This window comes from Pelodiscus sinensis, chromosome 19 (assembly GCF_049634645.1).
Source record: "Pelodiscus sinensis isolate JC-2024 chromosome 19, ASM4963464v1, whole genome shotgun sequence".
Lineage (NCBI taxonomy): Eukaryota > Metazoa > Chordata > Testudines > Trionychidae > Pelodiscus > Pelodiscus sinensis.
Window position 1 is genome coordinate 13891428 of NC_134729.1, and position 19369 is coordinate 13910796.

At 60.7% G+C, this 19369-nt stretch overlaps 1 protein-coding gene across 5 annotated transcripts in view; it reads right to left on the reverse strand.

Annotated features, from left to right (window-relative positions):
- CACNA1A (calcium voltage-gated channel subunit alpha1 A) overlaps nucleotides 1-19369 on the reverse strand; it is a 259911-nt gene that overhangs the window by 129356 nt on the left and 111186 nt on the right. For all 5 annotated transcript variants that reach the window (XR_012896663.1, XM_075902448.1, XM_075902447.1 and 2 more), the window contains exons 6-7: nucleotides 13814-13919; nucleotides 12803-12942 (exon numbers count right to left, since the gene is read on the reverse strand). Coding sequence is in view for 4 of the 5 variants with exons in the window: in XM_075902448.1 (XP_075758563.1) it covers nucleotides 12803-12942; nucleotides 13814-13919 (246 nt within the window). In the remaining variant the exon portion in view is untranslated. The remainder of the gene's footprint in view (nucleotides 1-12802; nucleotides 12943-13813; nucleotides 13920-19369) is intronic.

The following is a 19369-nucleotide window of genomic DNA, read 5'->3' on the forward strand; positions in this document are numbered from 1 at the left end:
CCCTGCCAGCAGCCTTAGCAGAGATGACAGACAGGCCCCCCTAAAACTTCCTCTCCCATGGGGGGGCCCTCCACTGTGGGCTGAGACGGGGCAGGGTGGGGTGTGCACAGGGCTGGCTAGACCCTTCCATCCACCTTGTACATTTCCCAGGGGCCCTGCCACCACCTGGCCATGGCAGCAGAGAGCAGCTCCACGCTGCCCCCTGGGCCTGCGGACCATCTCAGCATTAGCAGGCACCTGGAGCGATGGGCACAGACAGGGCCAGGCTCTGCTCATGCCCCCCCCCCCAGCCTAGGGCAGAGGATCCCGGAGGGAGCAGGCTGCCAAGGCCCGGGGGGGAAGAGAGGAGCTGATGAAAGCACCGGTGTCTGAGGCAGCCCCGCTCCTCCAAGGTGTAGGGGGGCCTCCAGGTTCCCCTGTTCTGGAGGAGAAAGAATCTTCTCAGCTACGGTGCTGGAGCAGCGCGGGCGGGCAGCCTGATCCCCCCCCCCGTTAGCCCTGACCCCGAGTCCCTGGGGGTGCTCCAGCCGTGTCCCGCAGAGACCCTGGCGGGGGAGCTCTCAGCCTCGGCAGCAGCTGCCCAAGCAGGGGCCCCTGATCCCATGGTCTCCCCCGGGCACACTGGCTCCACTGCACTGCTCCCGGTGCCCACCGGGTGCCCCTGGAGCTCCAACCATGGTGATCAAAGCGACTTGTGTAGGGAGGAGAGAGAATAAAACTGGGACTTTCAGCTTGGAAAAGAGACGACTGGGGGGTGTAACGGGGTCAGCCCTCACCTCACACGAGCACCCCCATTTGGCCGAGTGCGGGTGCCTGCACTCTCTCTGGCTGACAGCCTTTTGGCCAGTCGGCTGAGTCACACCCTCTGGGGATCAACCCCCTTCCAGGTACACCTCTAACGGGGCCCATCCCAGCACCCTCACTAGTGTCCCTCTAAGTCCAGCCTCTCAGTCTGTTTCCCCACTCTGAGGTGTCCCTAACTACCAGACAGCACCTCCCACCCCAACCTTCTCCCTTCAGGTCCTTCAGCTCATTTTGTAGTCCCTCCTGGCTCCTGATTGGCTAGTTCCTCCAGAGCCTCTCTAGCCTCTTGGAGGACTTCTCTATGGCCTTTCAGCCTAGCTCCATTACAGGGGGATAGAATAGAGGTCTATAAAATCATGAGTGGTGTGGGGAAAGTATCTAAAGAAGTGCTATTTACTCCTTCTCATAAATCACCAAATGAAATGAACAGGCAGCAGGTTTAAAACAAACAAAAGGAACCTGTGGAACTCCTTGCCAGAGGATGATGTGAAGGTCAAGACTGTAAAAAAGGTTCCAAAAAGAACTAGATAAACGAAAGGAGGGGAGATCCATCAATAGCTATTATACCAAGGATGTTTGCCAGAAGCTGGGAATGGGCAACAGATCACTCGATGGTTCCCTGTTCTGTTCACTCCCTCTGGGGCACCTGGCACTGGCCACAGTCGGCAGACAGGACTCTGGGCTAGATGGACCTTTGGCCTGACCCAGCAATAGGGCTTATGGCTCCCAGCTGCTTGGCAAGCAATGCTCCCAGCACTGCGCCCTGACTGTAGCCAGAATGCATCTCACCAAAGCCAAGGGGTGAATTTAGCCCGTTGCTGCAGTCAGGCCCCAGGGTCTGTCTGCAGGGGGCCTGCACACATGGGAAGGGGTCCCCAGTGTCCTGCTAAGATTGTCCATCCAGGTGCAGAGTGAGTTTTGTCTTGTGCACCGACAGCGAGGGCACGAGCGCTCGTTCGGACGGGTGCCACCATGGCACCCACTACTAGCGCTGCTCCCCAAGAGACTCCCCCAGGCCGCGCCTCCCCACCTCGAGGGAGAAGGGGAGATGTGCCCCCCCCGGAAGCGCTGCTCCCTGGGCAGCCCCTGTGCAGGGCAGGGACTGCCCAAGGCTGCTCCTTGTGGGGCTGCTGTGAGTCCCCACCTGGGGCATTGGGAAGCTGCTGTCAGTACCCTGGGTATGCAGGGAGTGAGGTGCTGGGCAGTGACATGGGGGGACAGGGAAGGGGCAGCGTGTTGGGGGCAGGCGGCTCTGAGAGGCAAAAGAGGGGTGCAGGTGGCGAAAGAGATGCAGGGGGCTCAGCCCCAGGAGCAGCTGCAGCACAGCCCGGCTCCAGCATTGGGCAGACGCCACGCAGCTACAGGGAAGCTGCTACAGGCCCGTTCGCAGGGATTTCGGGGGGGGGGAGGTGCTTCTGAGTAAATGTAGGCCACAATTTTTTTAAAGCTGAAGGAGTTCAAAATAGTCGTGCAGCGCTGTGCGTGAGAGAGGTTAATGACAAATCGAGTGGGGGGAAATCAGTGAGTGGGGGGAAACGTTCTAAATTCTTCGCTCTCTCCAGAGAGCAGCATTTCGACAGGAGATTGATTTACAAATATCCCTTCCCAACCCCCACGCCAATGTCCTCTCCTCCTCAGAAGAGCCTTCAGGCGCACGGGAGGTGGGATTTCTTTCCTGAGTGCACGGACGGTCAGATCACGGCCAGAGCCTGGCACAACGGGCCTTCAGAACCGGAACGCCTGCCACTCGGGAGATGTGTAAATACCACGGCACGGTCCGCTTCCACATGAACCGCGCACAAGGAAACCAGACTCAGCCGCCCCAACTACCCCTGCCCCAAATACGAGGTTATCAGAGATGGTGAAAGACGAGGGGGATGTTGCTGACAACAGATTGACAAACCGCAAGACACCCAAAGCAGGGGGGTTACAGAACAAACCCGCCACGAGCTTAACCCTAAAGGACCCAGTACCCACCCCTGGAGGGAGGGAGACGCATACAGTGAGGCCCCAGCCTGCACGCGCCCCCGGCAAACTGGGCAGAGCAGCTCCAGCCTACCTGCACCCCGGGCAATGCAGGAGCAGCTGCAGCATGAGAAGCCAGGGGGGCTCATGCCCACCTCCAGGGGGCCGGTGGGAAGGTCTCATCTCCTCAGAGGGACTCTCAACAGCCAGGGCCCCTTGGCGGCCCCCGGCAGCTCCGCCGGCAACACTTGGGCCTGTCCCGCCCTGGCCATGCCACTGCTCCGCGCCGGGGGACAGGAGCCAGCTACAGCAAACACCCAGCCACAGGCGCAGAGCCGCAGCACCTAGTGCACCACGAGGCAGGCAAAGTGAGCAAGCCGGCCTCCTGCTCGCTCCCCCACTGAGCTGGGCACAGCGGGGAAGGCAGCCAAGGGCCTGGCACCCCCATCAGGCCCAGACCACGGGGCCCCAGCCAGCTCCAGTCGCCGGAGCAGCCCCCAGCCCCTACCCCCAGGTCTTGGGGCCGCAGTCACTGCCCAACACGTGGCCCATGGCTCCAGCCTGGGGAAGCACAGGAGCTAGGGCCAGGGCCAAGTGGTGGCTGCCCTACTGCTCCTGGGGCAGGGATGCGTTGCAGGTGGCTGGCCCGCAGCCCCGCCCTGGAGCAGCTGACCAGCCACAGCGCGGCTCTGCCGAGGTGGGTGGGCCTCAGATTCCTGGGGTGCACCCGCACAGTCGCACACCTTAAGGGGAGCGCAGGGGGTCACCTCATCGAAGGAAGGTGGGTTCGGGGGGGGGGCCAGAGTTCTTCTCGCTACCCAGAAACCAAGGGCAAGAGGCAGCCGCGGCTCCAGCAATCGGGGACTTGAAAGCGCAGAATCAGCAAAAGGAAACTCTCCTTCCCCTGGCTCAGAGCCAGTCCTGGGGAAGCACGAGGGGGGAGGGGAGGCAAATAGATGGACAAACAGCCAGCACGGGGCAGACGGACACCGAGCCACATGGCAACAGATAAACAGAGCAGAGAGACAAGACGTGCACAGGCCGGATCCCGAGACGGATCCTCTGTGGCCCTTAACAGCCTTGGCTCTGCAGGGAGTTAGCATCTCTGATGGCGAGGCCTGGGCTGGTCAGCACGGGGGCCAGGCAAGACTCCTCCCTGTCCCACTGAACGAGAAAGGGAGCGGCTGCCTTCCTCCGAAGCATGAGGCCATTGCTCAGGGCCGGACAGCGAACCTGATGGGGCCAGGTCTGATCTGGCGCATGGGACAGCAGGGCTAGCAGGCTCCGTGGCCCCGGCAATGCCAGCCACAGAGCACGCGGACTCGGCCCTGGAGCAGGCAGTGACAGGCCCGAGCATCAAGGCAGGAGAAACACAATTTCGGGGAAAGTGAGCAAGCAGCGCTGCGCTAAAATATTGTGACAGCATTAAACAGCACTTGCTCCCCATCCGCAGAGCCCTGGGAAGGCAGGACAATGGAGCAAAGGCAGAGGCGGTAATTAACGTCTCACTGAGAGCACGTCCCGGGAGGGGACTTCCCGGCTCCCAGAGCCGATCAAAGGCAGGTTCAGCTCTGCCCCTCTGCCGCGCACACGTTCCCCTCATCTCCATCCAAGCACGGACACACAGCGCACAAACACCTGCACACACACAGACCATGCCCCACAGACTCCCTCCAAGGTCCTGGGCGCCTCACACACCAAGCCTTCCTGTGCAGCCAAGTCCCAAACGCCCTGCAGGCTATGCCGGGCACGGGCCAGTCACAGTTCAGGCTCAGGACGTAAAACATTGCGTAAAATGTAACCACGCGCCCGCTAAAAATCCAGCCGTTACATGCGCTGCACACTCTGCAGTACAGCATTTCTACTGCAGTGCCCACTCCCCGGGCCTGGGGGGCTGGCGTGGCACCGTAAGGGACACAGATAAACATCAGCTAGTGCTTCAGTCAACTGTGTAAACGGTTACACTTCTACCTCCCGCGTTCAGTCAATGAAAGCGGCCCCTGAAGGAAGTGTATTCTCTCGCTCTGTGTCTGTGGGCCTCTTCCACGCCCCCATCAGTGGAGAGGAGACAGGTTCAGAACAGAGAGACCCCCTTCCCCCTGGGCTCCGTAAACACGCACCCATTGGGAGTTCTCTCAGACAGGAACCGTCGCTTTCTTCTGTGTTCGTACAGCACCCAGGAGGATAAGCATCATGTACAGGCTAGAGATGTGAACAACTAGGCGACTACTCGAGCAAACGCTTATCGGATAGGTGGCAGGGTAGGCGACTAGTCACTCCCGGATGGGGGAAAAGAAAGGGGTGCTTCAGACAGCTGTGCTGCACAGAGCCTGGGAGGCGGCTCAGCAGGGGAGGGTGCCCCCAGCTGACCTCGGGCTCCACGTGGGCCGTGGCTACACGTCAGAGGCAGAGTTGCCCTAGTGACTAATCGAATAGTCGAAGCAAAATGCATCGACTGTTCGATTGGTCAGTTACTCAATATTTCACATCCCTCGCACAGGGCTGAGCACAATGCAGTCCTGGCCCATGACGGCGCCCCGCGGCACTACCACAATGCACCAAATAAACAGCCATAGCAAGGCAGCAGACAAACACACAGACCCCCCCTCCGGAACCCAAGAGCTGCCAGACCGGATCTGACCTCAGGTCCATCTAGCCCGCCGCCTTTCTCCAACAGTGGTCAGTAGCAGATACCCTGGAGACAAACGCAAGCACCCCTCAGCAGGCGGGCCTGGGGCAGCCTGCCCCCCACATCGGTCTCGCTGTGGTCTCTCTCAGCCAGGGATCTGATTCAGCCCTGAAGCAAGAGGTCTCCCAGCTCTTCTGCCAGCTGTGTGAGCTGGACGGTTGGGACTCGGGCAGCCGCAGCCTCTCAGAATCGGCCTCAGAGCTGCCGCGAGCAGTGAGCCCCACGGACCAGCGACACCCCGTTCCTTCGAGCGATGCTGGCCTGGCCTGTTGGAAGTGATAACTGCCCCTGTCCCTTGTGTTCTGACAGGGTGACCCGTCCCTGCAGCACCGAGGGTCAGCAGGTCCCCTCTTAGTAACCTTCTTTCCTGGGCCACAACCGCATGCTTGTCATGCTCTCTCTGCAGGAGAGCGTTCCTGGCTTCCAGCCCCTTCTCCTGCAGTGCCTCGTGGGGGGCTGGAAGGCCGGGGCACAGTCGGAAGAGACCGAGCCATGACCGAGAGAGACATCTGACTGGTGCCAGCTCTGCCTCTGCCGCCCCCACGCGTCTCAGGGCAGCCCGTGGAGAGGTGTCCATGGGGCTAGCTCAGCGGAGTGGGCTGCAACGTGGGCTGGCGGCCCTGTTTCCTGGGAAGGCATATGCAGCCCGTGCTTGACTGTTCTGGTACCCGAACGAGCCAGCGCCCACACCCCGTGAGGGCAGCCGAGACAGCCCTCTGCGTCCTCCTCAGACGGCCAAGCACCTGGCTTTTCAGTCCACGCTGGCACACGGAGCAGAGCCGCCCCTCCCCCCAAGCCCAGAGCCTGCTGGGAACAGAGGCGCCCAAACGCAGGTGTGCGCGTTCCCTGGCACCCACCCTGCTCTGCCGAGAAGTGCGCTGCCGCTGCCAGCATCTTGCGTCTTCCTGGTCCTCCCAACGCCCCGGATGAGCCCCCGGCAGAACCGGCGGAAGGACCCCGTGATGAGGCATGAGATCAATACCTCCTTCCCTGCCAGAGCCTCCCTCGGCCTCCTGCCTCCCCCTGCCCACGCCTCTCGGCTTCCTCATTCAGGCAAAGCTGCCTGCCTTGGCATGCTGGGCACGTCTGGAAAGCACCTCCAAGGTACCGCTACAGGGAGACTCCCTAATCAGGGCCCGCGCTGCCTGGCATGCTAATGAGCTCAGCTCTGCTGAGGACGTGGGCGGGGGGGGGGGAGGCTTTGTGCGTGGCCCCGCTGTCCCCGCTCTGCGTGGCATCGGCGGGGGGCGCAGGATGCTAAGGGACCTGCGCTGGCTGGAATCTCCCGCGGAGCGGAGGGGATCAGGGCGAGGGAAGTAAACTCCCCTTTCATCCGTTAACCAGCTAAATGATACATTTAAGCAGTTGAGCGGCGCTCCAGCCCCAGCTGGTTAATCGGAAGCAGCAAGCATTACCCGGCAAGGGCCATGCCTACTCGTTAGCCAGTTATCTGCTCCCATCCCCAATCAGCGCAAGTGCACAGCAGCACACTAATCACACACGACTTCCCTGGCACACACGATGCACTTGCAAGCACGCCGTGAACATGCACATGTGTAGAGCAACACGCTCCCTCACGTGTGTAAGTACATGTGTGTGAATGTGCACAAAGGCGCCACACACGCCATGTGACAAAGAGCCATCAGGACTAGCATTCTCGGGCTGCATAAATACTACTGTGTGGACAGATATATACAGCAACCTGCCTCATTACCGGGGCCCATGCTCACATGTAGAGTCCCACACGGCATGCGCGGGTGTGCACAGATACCCCTGCGGCCCACGGCACGCACCCTCAGAGCAGCACAGCATGACGCCTCAGACGTCTCTTGCTAAGTGTCCCTAGGGCTGCTCCATTGTGAGGGGCACCCGGGCCCCCAGCCAGCCCATTGCAGCCTGCCTCTGCTGGCCCCGTGCCCAGGTGCCATGCCTTGGGCTCTGGGACCCATGTGTGGCTCCGCTGAGCGGCTGACACTCCTTAGTGGGTGGGGGCTGCCCCCCCAGCCCACAAGGGGCACGCCCAGAGAGGTTCAGGGGGTTCCCCAGACTCAGGGAAAACTCTGATTTGGGAGCTATCCCACGTACTCCTGCCTTCCCTTCAAGCCATCCACAGCCCGTGGGCACCACCTCCCTGGGGCCAGGGCAGCATCAGTGCAGCCTCCCAGACCCTCTGCCAGAGCCTAGCCTCCCTCTCTTGAAGCCATAGGCTCCACAGCTAGCTCTCTGCTCAGGAGACTTCCACCGCCCGCCTGCCAGCCTCCCCTGCAGCTCCCCCCACACACCACGCTGGGGAGGAAGAAGCCATTAGCACGGCAAAACTGCAGCAGCGCCACTCAGAGCCTCTCGGGAGATGGGCTGGGAATCCCTCGCTGCAGGCTGGGGTACAGCAGCGCCAGAGCAGCCCTCCCCGTGTCCAAGGGGACCCCAGAAATCTCCCCCCCCCAGGAACTCGTGTGTTTGGGTCGGGAGCCGCCACAACCAGCACTGCAGAGTGGCCAGGGACGGAGGCAGCAGCAGCGTGACAGGTTGTGGGGCCCCACCCCGGGGCTGGGTTCCTCTCGAGCAGGGTCGGCATGTGCCCAGCAGCCCCACCACTCTGCCCAGCACTGGCCAAGCAGGCGAGGGGCAGAGCAAAGACCCCGGGGGCAAGCCAGGGTGCGGGGGAGTGGGCTGGGTGGCTCAGTAGCGGGCTCTCCCCCAGCGCCAGTGCTGCCTCGAGGCCACAGGGTCCTGGGCCAGTGGCCACACTGGCTGTCAGACCACCCAGCCCAGCCCGGCTCCCCGGCAGCCACCAGCACGAGGCCCCAGGAACCGCGTGAGAGCGTCAGCAGCACGGGAGGCTGAGCGAGAGACACAGACTGATGGACAAAGGGCCTGAGGCTGCATGGCTGCGCACGGGGTGCCGCCGTTACACCCGGGGGTGCCATGTGGCCGGTCAGGCCAGCGGGGTCGGCCCCACCCTTAGCACGGGGCAGCCGGCCAGGAGCGAATGGAAGAGGGAAGCTCGGAGAGGGGACGAGTGTGAGCCCAAGAGAGACGTGGGAGGGGGGCAGCTGGTACGTTCCTGCTGGCCTGGAAGTGCCTCTGGTTGGGACTGTGCCGCCTGGACCCTGCCAGTGGCTGCCCAGAAGAGGCCCCCATTCCCAGGGTGTGGTCTGCCCTTCGCTTCCCCTCTCGCCCTGCCTCTCTCCCAGCTGGTCTCCTTTGTCCCCGCTGGGTGACTCAGGGGAGCCAGGCGCTTCTCCCTGCCGGTGAGGGGAGAGAGGGGTGGAGTTTCCTCACGCGTGGCTGCCTTTTTTCCCAGCCCCATTTCCACCCCCAGCCCTGGGACTCACTCAGCCCGTGCTCAGCAGCGTGGCTCAGGACAGACCCCTTCCCTCCCCAGCCCCGGTCACGCCACCGTCCTCTGCAAGCCCCGAGCCGCCTGCAGCCCAGCCCCGGGGCCTTTGGGTCACTTCCACTCCGTGCTGGGCACAGGATGTCCTGCAGCAGCCCCCACCTGCCCCTGCAGCCAGAGAACACCGGCCCGGTGCGGCGTGTGGACACAAGCCATCGGAAGATCGCAGCGTTTCAAGGGCGGGCGTGGGCAGGGTCAGGCAGCGCTGGCTCCTAGGGACAATGTTTTGACTAGGGACGTTACATGTCGATTAATCAATGACATTCCCATTGAATTTCCATCGACTACTCACTTAGCCAGTGGGGGGGGGCTCGCTACCCCTGCTGCGCCGATGCCTTTTAAATGTAGCGAGAGCCGCCCAGGTCTGCATTTCAAAGGCAGAAGAGCAGCGGTGACGCTCGCCCGGGCTCCCACCTCTCCCTTTGAGCCCCGGGGTTCTTGCTACGTTTCATAGGGAGAGGCACAGGGGTCGGAGCTTCTGCCCCACTCAAGCCCTTTCTCTGCTGCGCCTCTACTTCTCCTGCCCTCTGAACCGGCTTATAAGCAGGCTCCCCCCAGCACTGGCTCCTGCTCCCCCACAGATAGAGGCAGTGGGGGGGGAGGCGCCTAGTTGAGTCACTACTCGACAACCCAGCAAACATCGGGTAGTCGACTAGTCGCTTACATCCCTAGTTTTGACCAAACAGATTTGGGGCCAGATCCCAGCTGATGTGAATTCTCATGTCACTCGCTTTAGTGGAGACCACAAGAGGTTGTGAAGACCTGGACTGTAACCGAGATCAAAAGAGAACTAGATCAATTCATCAAGGCAGGTCCCTCAAGGGCTACTGGCCACACAGGTGTCCCTGGCCTCTGTTTGATGGGGGAAGGGTCAGGACCCTGGGCTAGAGGGACCTTTTCTCTGGCCCTGTCTGGCCATTCGGATGTGCTGGTGAGACCCGCTAGTTTACTCCAGGGGAAGACCTGGCCCTGGGTGTTCTCTCACCCCTTGCTGTTCTGTGAGGGACAAAACCCCTCAGCGTGCCGGGGAGGGAAATGGGCAGGACCTCACAACCGGGCCGTGGCCCCGGGGAGACGCCCACTGTGGCGTGGGGGGGGCTGTCTGCTCTGTGACCCGGGGTCCCCCTGCGCTGGGGTGGGAGATTCTCACTGACTCTCCCAAATGTGGATTAACCCAGACACCCCAGCTCAGCCTCCCAGGGAGGGAGACAAAGGGAGGAGGGCGGAGACCAGCCCCTGGCTGGGGGGCAGGGCTGGAAGAGAGGCAGTTTCTGTCTGGTATCATGGAGGAGGCAGCCTAAGCAAGGGGGCTGGGATTTAGGGGCCCAGGCTCCCCCATCTCAAGGGGGGCTGAGGCATCCTAGGCCTGCCCTGGAACCTGATTCCATCTGTGCTGGGCTGTGTCCTGGAGAAGCAATAAACTCCCTCTGTTCTACTGGCTGGCGGAGTCTGTTCGTGCCACTACGGGGGTGCAGGAGGTGGGGAAACCCCGACGCGCTGTCACACCCACTATGGACAACTGCAGGGTGAGTTCCGTGGCGAGGGAGAGGCCCAGCATGCTGGCCTGGAGGGCCCCCCTGCGGCGGGTGGTGGGTCACTGGGATCCAGCCTGTGGCGATTGCGGGGGTGAACCGGGGAGGTGAAAGGCTAACCGGTGACCTTTATGAGTGATGCTCACCGGTTCTGGTTAACCCGTCCCCGGGAGGGGGGGCCTGGAGCAGCTCCCCTGTGTGCAGCGGGCCCAGGCTTGGACAACTGGAGCAGCCCCTGCCTGTGGCGGCGATGGGGAGGGGGCTCTATAGCCCAGCTTTGGCATGCGGGGAGAGGCGCTACAGCCCCACTGGGCTGGAGCAATGCCCCAACCTGTGCCCCCTCGAATCGGTTAACTGGTTAAGCATCATGTTTACGCAGTTAAGGGGATTTGCCATCCCTGGGATGGAACCCCTCACAATCTCACCATGCAGCCAAGCAGAGTGGGAGCTGGATTCCCACGGGCAATCTGAAGGAAAGGCGGGACAGTCCATTCCCGACGCCCTGAGCCCCCCGCCCCTAACACATGTGCGACCATTCCCTCCACTAACCCCTCCGGATCTCAGCCGCGTGACCCAGGCAGAGCCTCTGCTTCCTGCGCCAGGCAAGGCCCTGGCTCCGCGGCCTCCACTCATTGCTTAACAAGACACTGCCTGGACAGCCGTGGGGTCTGGCGTTCCGAAGGGAGTAACACCTACTGCCCGGAGAGCAACAGCTGCATCCCCCAAAGAAACAGGAGCAGCCAAGGAACAAATCTCGTGAAAAAAAGAAAAAGAACCAAAGGCTCCAGCCGCAGCAGGGCATTTTGAGTGTTAGTGCAAATGCTGCCGCCACAGCAATTACAGGGACTATCACAAGAGACCCCCTGGGCGCACAATCAGAACTAAGCCAAGAACAACCCGATGCGCAACCCCAGCTGAAGGGTGCCGACAGAAACCTCACCACAAATGGGAGACACATCCCAACAGCCACATGGGTGCCTGCAAGTGCTCTAGGAACACTTCCCCCGCACACACAACGTAGTGACGAATAAAGGGAAGCACACAGAAAAGCAACAAGCCCCCAGTTCCCACAGCAACTCCTGCAGAACTCGAGAGTGAAAGAGACACAGGCCAACACAAGGGCAACGCAACCTTATTTACCCCTGAATTATCCAAACACGAGAGCTACCCAGCAGATAAACCCCAAGAAATCCTAGAACCAATGCGACAGGCTCGAAGATGAAGAAAGAGTTCCAATACGCATCGGCCTTCAACTCCACAGCCCCCCGGAGGGCCAGCAACGGAGGGACAGAAGCAGGAAGCCATGGGGAAGTTAAACTGCAGAGAACTTCTGCAGGCTCTCAGTAGGGCTCTCTCATCAAACGAGGCCTGCTGCAAGGGGGTCCCAGTGCTCATTAGGACTAGGGATCTGTGCGGAATAAAAGCCCGTTAGCTCCACCCCCCCAGCAGCATGAATGTCTCAGCACACGGAGAGAGGCTACGGTTCCACACACCTCCCAACTTCCAAAGCAGGTTACAAAGCAGCAGAGATTAATAAGGCTGGGACTTTTCAGCTTCGAAAAGAGGAGACTAGGGGGGATAGGATCGAGGTCTATCCACTCATGACTGGTGTGGAGAAAGTGATTCAGGAAACGTTATTGACTTGTTCCCATTACACAAGAACCAGGGCTCACCCAATGAAATGAATTGGTAGCAGGTGGAAAACAAACAAAAGGCAGTATTGTTTCATGCAGCATATAGTCAATCTGTGGAACTCCTTGCCAGAGGATGTTGTGAAGGCCAGGACTTTATCTAGTTTTTTTTTTGGAACCCTGTTAAATTCACGGAGGACAGGTCCATCAATGGCCACGAGCCAGGATGGGCACGGCTGGTGTCCCTAGGCTCATATCAGCCAGATGCTGGGACTGGACAACAGTGGTTGGATCACTGGATAAGTCCCTGTTCTGTTCACTCCCTCTGGGACACCTGGCATTGGCCACTGTCGGCAGCCAGGATCCTGGGCCTGATGGACCATTGGTCTGACCCAGCCTGGCCGCTCGTATGAAGCTCTGGGAACCGGACTAGAGTGAAGATGCAGGATGGCACAAAGCCCCATGCTTTAATAATGCCACATCGCCCTTTTGTGCCACTCTCCAGCTTGTAAACCGCTGCACGCACCCAAGCCCTGCACTGCTTGGGGAATGGGAGACACTCAGGCTGGCCCGAGGCTGCATGGACACCACCCAGAAGTCCCAGCTGTCACCCACACGAAGCACCGCTTCCTGCTAATCTGGGAATGGGGCGCAAGAGTCTCAAAGGCCAATCTCACTGCATTAGCCACTGGACACCACCTACGCCTCCCGCAGCTCAGGAAAACACGCCATTGTCTGCAAGCGACCTGCACACAGACGGGGAGGATAAAAACCAGCTACTCACCCTGTAAGAACCACCACGAAGTCCATCACGTTCCAGCCATTCCTCAGATAGGAGCCTTTGTGGAAAGCAAACCCTAAGGCGATTATTTTAATTCCAGCCTCGAAACAAAAGATTCCAATGAAATATGGTTCTGTGTCATCCTGGGGAGAGGGAAATGCAGACAATTTACATCACGAAAACGGTAACAATCCTTTGGGCTTCTCCAGGTCTCGAAGCACCCTCTGGGCATGGGCAAACTGAAGCACAGAGGGGAAGGGACTTGCCTCAGGCCACACCCGGGGGAAGTGGCAGGGACCCTGCTCTAACCACTAGATCACACTCTGCCCAGAGCAGGAGCAGAGTGCAGAACTTCCTGGGGCTCTGTGCTCTGACTGCTAGACTACACTTCCTTCTCACAGCAGGTAGTACAAGAGAAGGGGGGGCAGAGAGGGAACGGTGTGAACGTCAGAAGAGATGTTAAAATAATTCAAGGAAAGCAAGGGTTCGGGGAGGGCCAGCTCTAAGTAGGCGGGGGTGCAAAGAAAGAGACAGAGGTGAATGGAGACCAAAAATCCACCCCCCTAGATTCCTAGAAGCCCCAAAGCCACCGGCATGGAAGTGGCTGTCACTCCCAGGCAGCGCAGCCTGGCTCTGATTTTCCTGGGTAGGGAGGAATCTAGGACAAGCTGCCGCAGCGGTAACACAGCCAGGCTCCGGTGGGACACGGAAGCCGAAGCGGTTGTGTGGGAGGCGCATGCCACTGGCCAGTTCCCTGCAAGAGGGCAGGAGGCAGGATGTGAAGAGGACAGCTGGACAGGGGAGGGAAAGGCCGACCACCCTGGGGCTAAGATCTCAGCTACTTGGAGGAACGATCCCAGAGTCACGCAGGGTGTGAATGTAACACGCAGGAGCCGTCCAGGACTAACTCCGAGTGGACACACACACGCCACGTGGCCGGCCAGTTCCCCAAGCCACACAAGACCTGGGGACCCGGCTAGGACAGAGGGAAAGGCCCCAGTTGGCCCCACTCACCAGTCGTTCCGACATCGGAGTCTTGTCTTCGTCAGGCAGGTGCTGCTCCAGAGCCAGAACGATGCAGTTCGCGATGATCGTCGCTAAAATCATGTATTCAAAAGGAGTGCGCCCGAGTCAAGGAAAGCTCAGCTCTCGGGCTGCCCCGGGGGAGCGCTGCCTGCAAGAAGGGCCCGGGCCTTGCGGGGCGGAGCCCAGCTGCTGTCAGCGCGGGATCACTCTGCTTAGGGGTGTCTGGAGTCAGAAATACCCACGTGCCCCCAAGTCCCTGAATCGGCTGCAGGGGCAATGGGGGTCTCCAAGGGCCTGAGCCACCCAGCCTCCAGCCCTCGGCCTAGGCTAGCTCGCTGTCCCGTCCAACCCAATGAGCTCTCCCTGGTGTGCTGGGCCATGTCGGACCGCTCCCCCAGGGCCCAGGCCCCAGGATCCCAGCCTGCGTGGCAGGAGAGACAAAGCAGGACAAAGGGAGGGGGCAGCCCCGCTTAGCTTTGTGCATGGGGGAGCCAGTCACTGGCATTCAGAGTGGCTGGCCCCATGACTATGCAGTTCAGCTGTGGCTGGTGTAACCGGACTGTGCTGCAGTCAGCGACCACCCTGCCATATTCCTCCACACAACTGGGCTCCAGCCGCACCTGGCCTGTTGCAGGGCCACGCCTCCAGCCCGTCTGCTGAGACAATCTAGGCAGCTATCCCATAATGCCTCAGCTGCAAAGCGGGGGCGGGGGAGGGGAGTACTTTTCAGACCCCCTGGGTAAGGCTGTGAGTCTGGAGTCTGCGGCTTTGGGACTTTCTGGGACCTCTGTGACTTCTGCAGCTGCGCTAGCTGGCGGGGCTGAGCCCTGGGCCACTGGGGCGACCCCAGGGCCAGCTGCACGAGCCACCCCAGGGCTGTCAGAGCAGCGGCAGTCCCACAGGCCACCCGGGAGGCTACCAGAGCAGCGGTCCCCTCAGAGCCCTGGGTGGCTGGGGGCAGCCAACAGTTCAGGGGCCATTGGGCCCCAGGGTCCTCCGGAGCAGCGGTGTCCAGAAGTCCCCCCCAGCAGCAGCACCCCAGGGCCTCAGGAGCTGCCAAGTTTCCAGTCAAACTCATGGCCGTGCACATTTCACTGCCTGTCCACCTCCCTTACGAACAGCCTGACTACAACGTAGCCACGATGCAGTCAGGAGCACCAAGCCACACCTGGAGGAGCCCCGCTGGCGCCGGGGATGGGGAGGCTGGATGTCCAGCGGCAGAGCTGGGGTGAGATTCTGTCCCAGGGAGGGGATCGGGCTGCTGTCTGCTGCAGGAGGCAGGAACTCGGGACTGGGTGGCACCAGAGGCTATGTCTGTTCCTGACTCAGGGAGAGGAAACTACAGGTCAGAGCAGGGAAGTGAGTCTATTCCTGGCTCTGTACTAACGCACTGTGAGACCGTGGGCAAGTCCCTTGCCCTCCCCGTGGAGTTTTGCCCCCTCTGCCAAAGGGTGGGGCTCAGAGCCTTATGGGGGATGCTTCTGAGTGTGCTTGGGATGCAGCATGCGGGGGCTTGTGGGCCCTGACTCAGGCATCCTCTCCAGTGCTGTGGCTCCCTGTAAAAGGGTTAAACTGATCTCAGCGCTAAGCAGCTGGAGTATGCAGAGCAGCTGGGGCTAGCCCAGTCTGTGGTGGGGAGGGGGGCCTGGGAGCAGGGGCCTCACTGTGCTGTCTCCCAGCACTAGCGCTGTCATGCTGAGAACCGGCCCTTCCTGCTCATCGCTCGGTTGGGGTGGAGGCCTGTCGGGGGCCTGTGGGAGCAGAACCACTAGCGGAGAAGTCCAAGGAGAGGAGGCTGGACACGGGCAGGGCATGAGAGGCGGGGCAGGCAGAAGGAAGGTGAAAGAGCCACCCTGTGCTGTGGATCGGTTAAAGCCTTTTTTGCAGCAAACCCTGAGCTCCTGGGTCCCCAAGCAGCACCCCAAAGCCCTGCTCCCTCCCACAAGGCGCGAGCCACTCGCCTGCGCCAGTCTCCTCTTCGGGCTCCCCCACACTTCCCTCCCAGGCAGGGAGGCGCTCCTGGGCAAAGGCAGCCCGGCTGTTCGGGCTGCACTGGCCAGTGGAGAGGGCTGGGTGAGACTCGGAGGCCCATGCCCTGCGGGAGGCGAGGGTGCCAGGGGGGTCCGTACGGAGGAACAACCTGGAAGGCGAGGCGATGGTCCAATGCAGCCTCCACCTACTGGCGTTATGCAGGTGGGGAACTGAGGCGCGGGGAGGGGAGTCATTTGCCCACATAGCAGAACCAGGAACCGAACACCTGAATCCCAGGCACTTCTGCTTGAACCAGGAGACCCTACTGGCTAGAGCCCCCTCCCCCAAACGAACCCTTCCTGTGCCATTTGGCATCACTCGGGGCACAAGGCAGCCCAAGCCGCCCTTCGCAAGTCCCCTCTGCTGTGAGCTCCTTCCGTCCCCCCCATGTAGCATTTCATGGAAGGAGTCTGCTGCTCATCCCATTCCACATGGCCCTCTGCCAATCACTTGTCAACAGTGTTCCCTGAGCGCTTGGGCGGCCACCCCAGGGAGAGCCAGGTGCCGCCCACAGCCGGCAGCAGGTGATTCTACTTGTGGTGCACAAGCACACATGCATCGGTGCACGGGACAGAATTGATTCCACCCTTGGATGGAAAAAAATGAGGAGGGAACGCTGCTTGACAACACCAATCCACATGACTGTGGTGCATGCCACCCATCAGCGGCGATTGCTCTCTGGGCTTGTTTCTGTTCACCCTTACAACATGCTTGTTAAAAGTCTGCAACTACACATTTTAACATATTACTCATTGAAAGATGCATACATTGAAAATGTGAAACACATGCTCAGCAGGTCTCTGCCTCCTTCACGCACACACACGCGCGCGCACACACACACCAGTTTGCAGAAAATGTCCTTTTCTATTGTTAATAGTTTTGCAAACCCCCAAGCAGCTTACCCTGTACAAGCAATGAAAGTGCTGTGGGAAGCTGCTGCCTTGCGTCTGACACATGAGCTAGAAGGCATGAGGAACACAGCAGCTGACAAGCACAGTGAGTGGCTTGTTAACACAGCAGCAAGGTGCGGGATTCTCAGCCAGGCGGTTGCCAATCGGCTCAGAGGGCTCGTGCCCGTCTCCCCTTTTCTGTTTGGCTCGGAGAGGGGCTGGGGGGAGTCGCTGAATACGCAGGGCCCGCATGTCTCACACGCTGAGCCCCGCTTGCTGGTGGGTAGCGCGCAGCTCTGGAAGCAAAGACTCCTGGGCTGCCGTCCCAGCTGGGGGAGAAGTGGGAGCTCGTGGTTACAGCAGGGAACTTGGAAGCAGGACTCCTTGCTGTTATCCTGACTTGGGGAAATCACTTCCCTCTGGTGCGACAATACAGAGACGAGATGTTACACACACACCCGACTGTCACCGCAAACAGCGAGCACGCAGCCAATGTTCCCACAGGCAGAGGCCTGAGAATCGCAGCGTAACAGCAGCCAAGGAGCACAGCTCCTCTGTGCAGAAACCTCTTTCAGCACCACGGCTAGCGACTCGCTGGCCCCGACCCTGCTCAGGAGCTTTGCTTGCCTTGGTTGGCAGTGTTCTCAGGCCAGCCTCCAGCTTTGCCGGGTCCCAGCGCCTGGGGCTCACATGGAGCCCAAATGCTTCCACCAACCTTAAGCCGCCCCTGAGCCAGAGTCAGCTGACCCGGGCCCACCTGCGGTGTAGACTCAGCCTGAAGGTCTTCATTCCGAGGGCAGGGGGAGACCTGGACACCGAGAGAAAACCAGCGATCCAGCTCCAGCTTCGCGTCCAAGGTCAGAGAGCCACGTCCCTACCTGCCATGCTATCGGGAACCCCAGGGTTGCCAGCCCTCCTGCTGAGGCTACCCCACAACCCAGGCGACTGCATAATGTCTCATGGGGTCCTTGCTTCCCCCATGCCCGCGGCCACTGCCCCGCACCCTGGGAGTGAGCTCCAGGGATGTACCAGTGGTTAATTGAATATTCAAGTAACGGCCTGAATTCTTAGCAGTTACTCGACTATTTGATAGTCTCCGGGGGTGGGGCCAGCAGCCTGTGCACTCCGGCCCCGCTCCGGAGGAGTCCCGACTCCCCACACTGCTGCTTCTGTAGCAGAGGCAGCAGCGCAGAGTGCCAGGCGGGAGCTGGTCTGCGAGGGGAGCCAGCTGAAAAATGAGCTCCCCTCATGGACTGGCTGCCTGTCACTTTGCGCTGCTGCCTCTAATAAGGGGGAGGCAGCCGCTCCTGTCTGGGGGAGAGGGAGTAAGCTCCCGGACCTGGCGTGAGCCAGGACTGAGCCGGGCTGCCTGCCCGCTTGGCTCCTAACACACTTTAAATGCAGAGCTGCAGCAGGGGTAGGTCCTGGACCCGGAGCCAGCCGGGACTGAGCCAGGCTGCTGGCCAGCCTGCTACAAAATGTCCTGGCAAGAGGTGGGGGGATGCATGTCGTCTATAGCACCAATCAACAAGCATTTGCTTATCAATGAATCGGTTAATGGACTGCACTGTTCCATCCCTAGAGCTCTCAACCCCAGCCTGCCAGTCTCATGCCCTGCGTCAGTCTAGCACCCAGCCCTCCTACGGCCCCCGTCCCTTTCAGCACCGAGGATGCAGTTCTCACTAGATGGGTCTTACTCCATCTGACCTTCCTCTTCAGGGTCCTTCCATCCAAACTCCCCCTTCTCTGCAGTGCCTGACACTGGGAACAGCATCCCTCTCCTCCTGTCCTGCGCCCCAGCCTCCTCTCGGGCCTGCCACGCGGCCAATGCCCTCTGCACAGCCACAGAGCATGCGTGCCGATGGCAGCCCAGACGCAGCTCCCCTCTCGCCCCCGACAGCGCCTCCCCATGTACCAGCCTACCTCCACCTCACTGCAAAGCTCTCCCCCGCTTGTGGCTCAGCCCCTTCCTTCCCCTTTGCTCTCAGCATAATGAGCCCTTTGGGGCTCCATGGGTGACTGCTCTGGCACCCCCCCCCCCGCCCTGCCCCCGCCCCCGGGGCATGCAGCACAGTCGTCTCCGGGACGGCCCGTCGGTACGTTTTATCATTAAAAAATAAACTCAAATATTTTATGTCTCCACCAAGAAGCTTTTACTTTTGCAAAGGGTATTGATTGAGTCCTAGAGGCAACTGGCAGCTGTCCCAGGAGTTTGATCGATAGGACAGCACCGCCCTCCAGAGCCTAGCCTCAGACAAGCCCAGCCCCAGCGCCTACCAGAGCCAGGGCCAGGCACTGCTGACCCTTCGGGCTTAACCCCAGCCTGAGGCTAGGTCTGCAGGGCTGAGCAGGGTCACTGAGAAACGTGCCCCGGAGGCCTGATCAGCTCTACAGCCGCCCCTTGGAGGCCTCTGAATTTACGGCCATTAGTGGCTCCCCCGAGGTCTGACTGGGTTCTCACAAGCCCAGGGGATGGCACGACAGGGAGCCAGCAACTTCGCCCAGGGGTCCCAGGGCTCCAGCCCTCCCGCACTTCCCAGAGAACTCGGGGATGGAATTAAGGTCAGCTCCGGCAAGGCGGAAGCTGGGATGTCCTCTGCTGCGCTGTCCTGAGCCAGGAAAT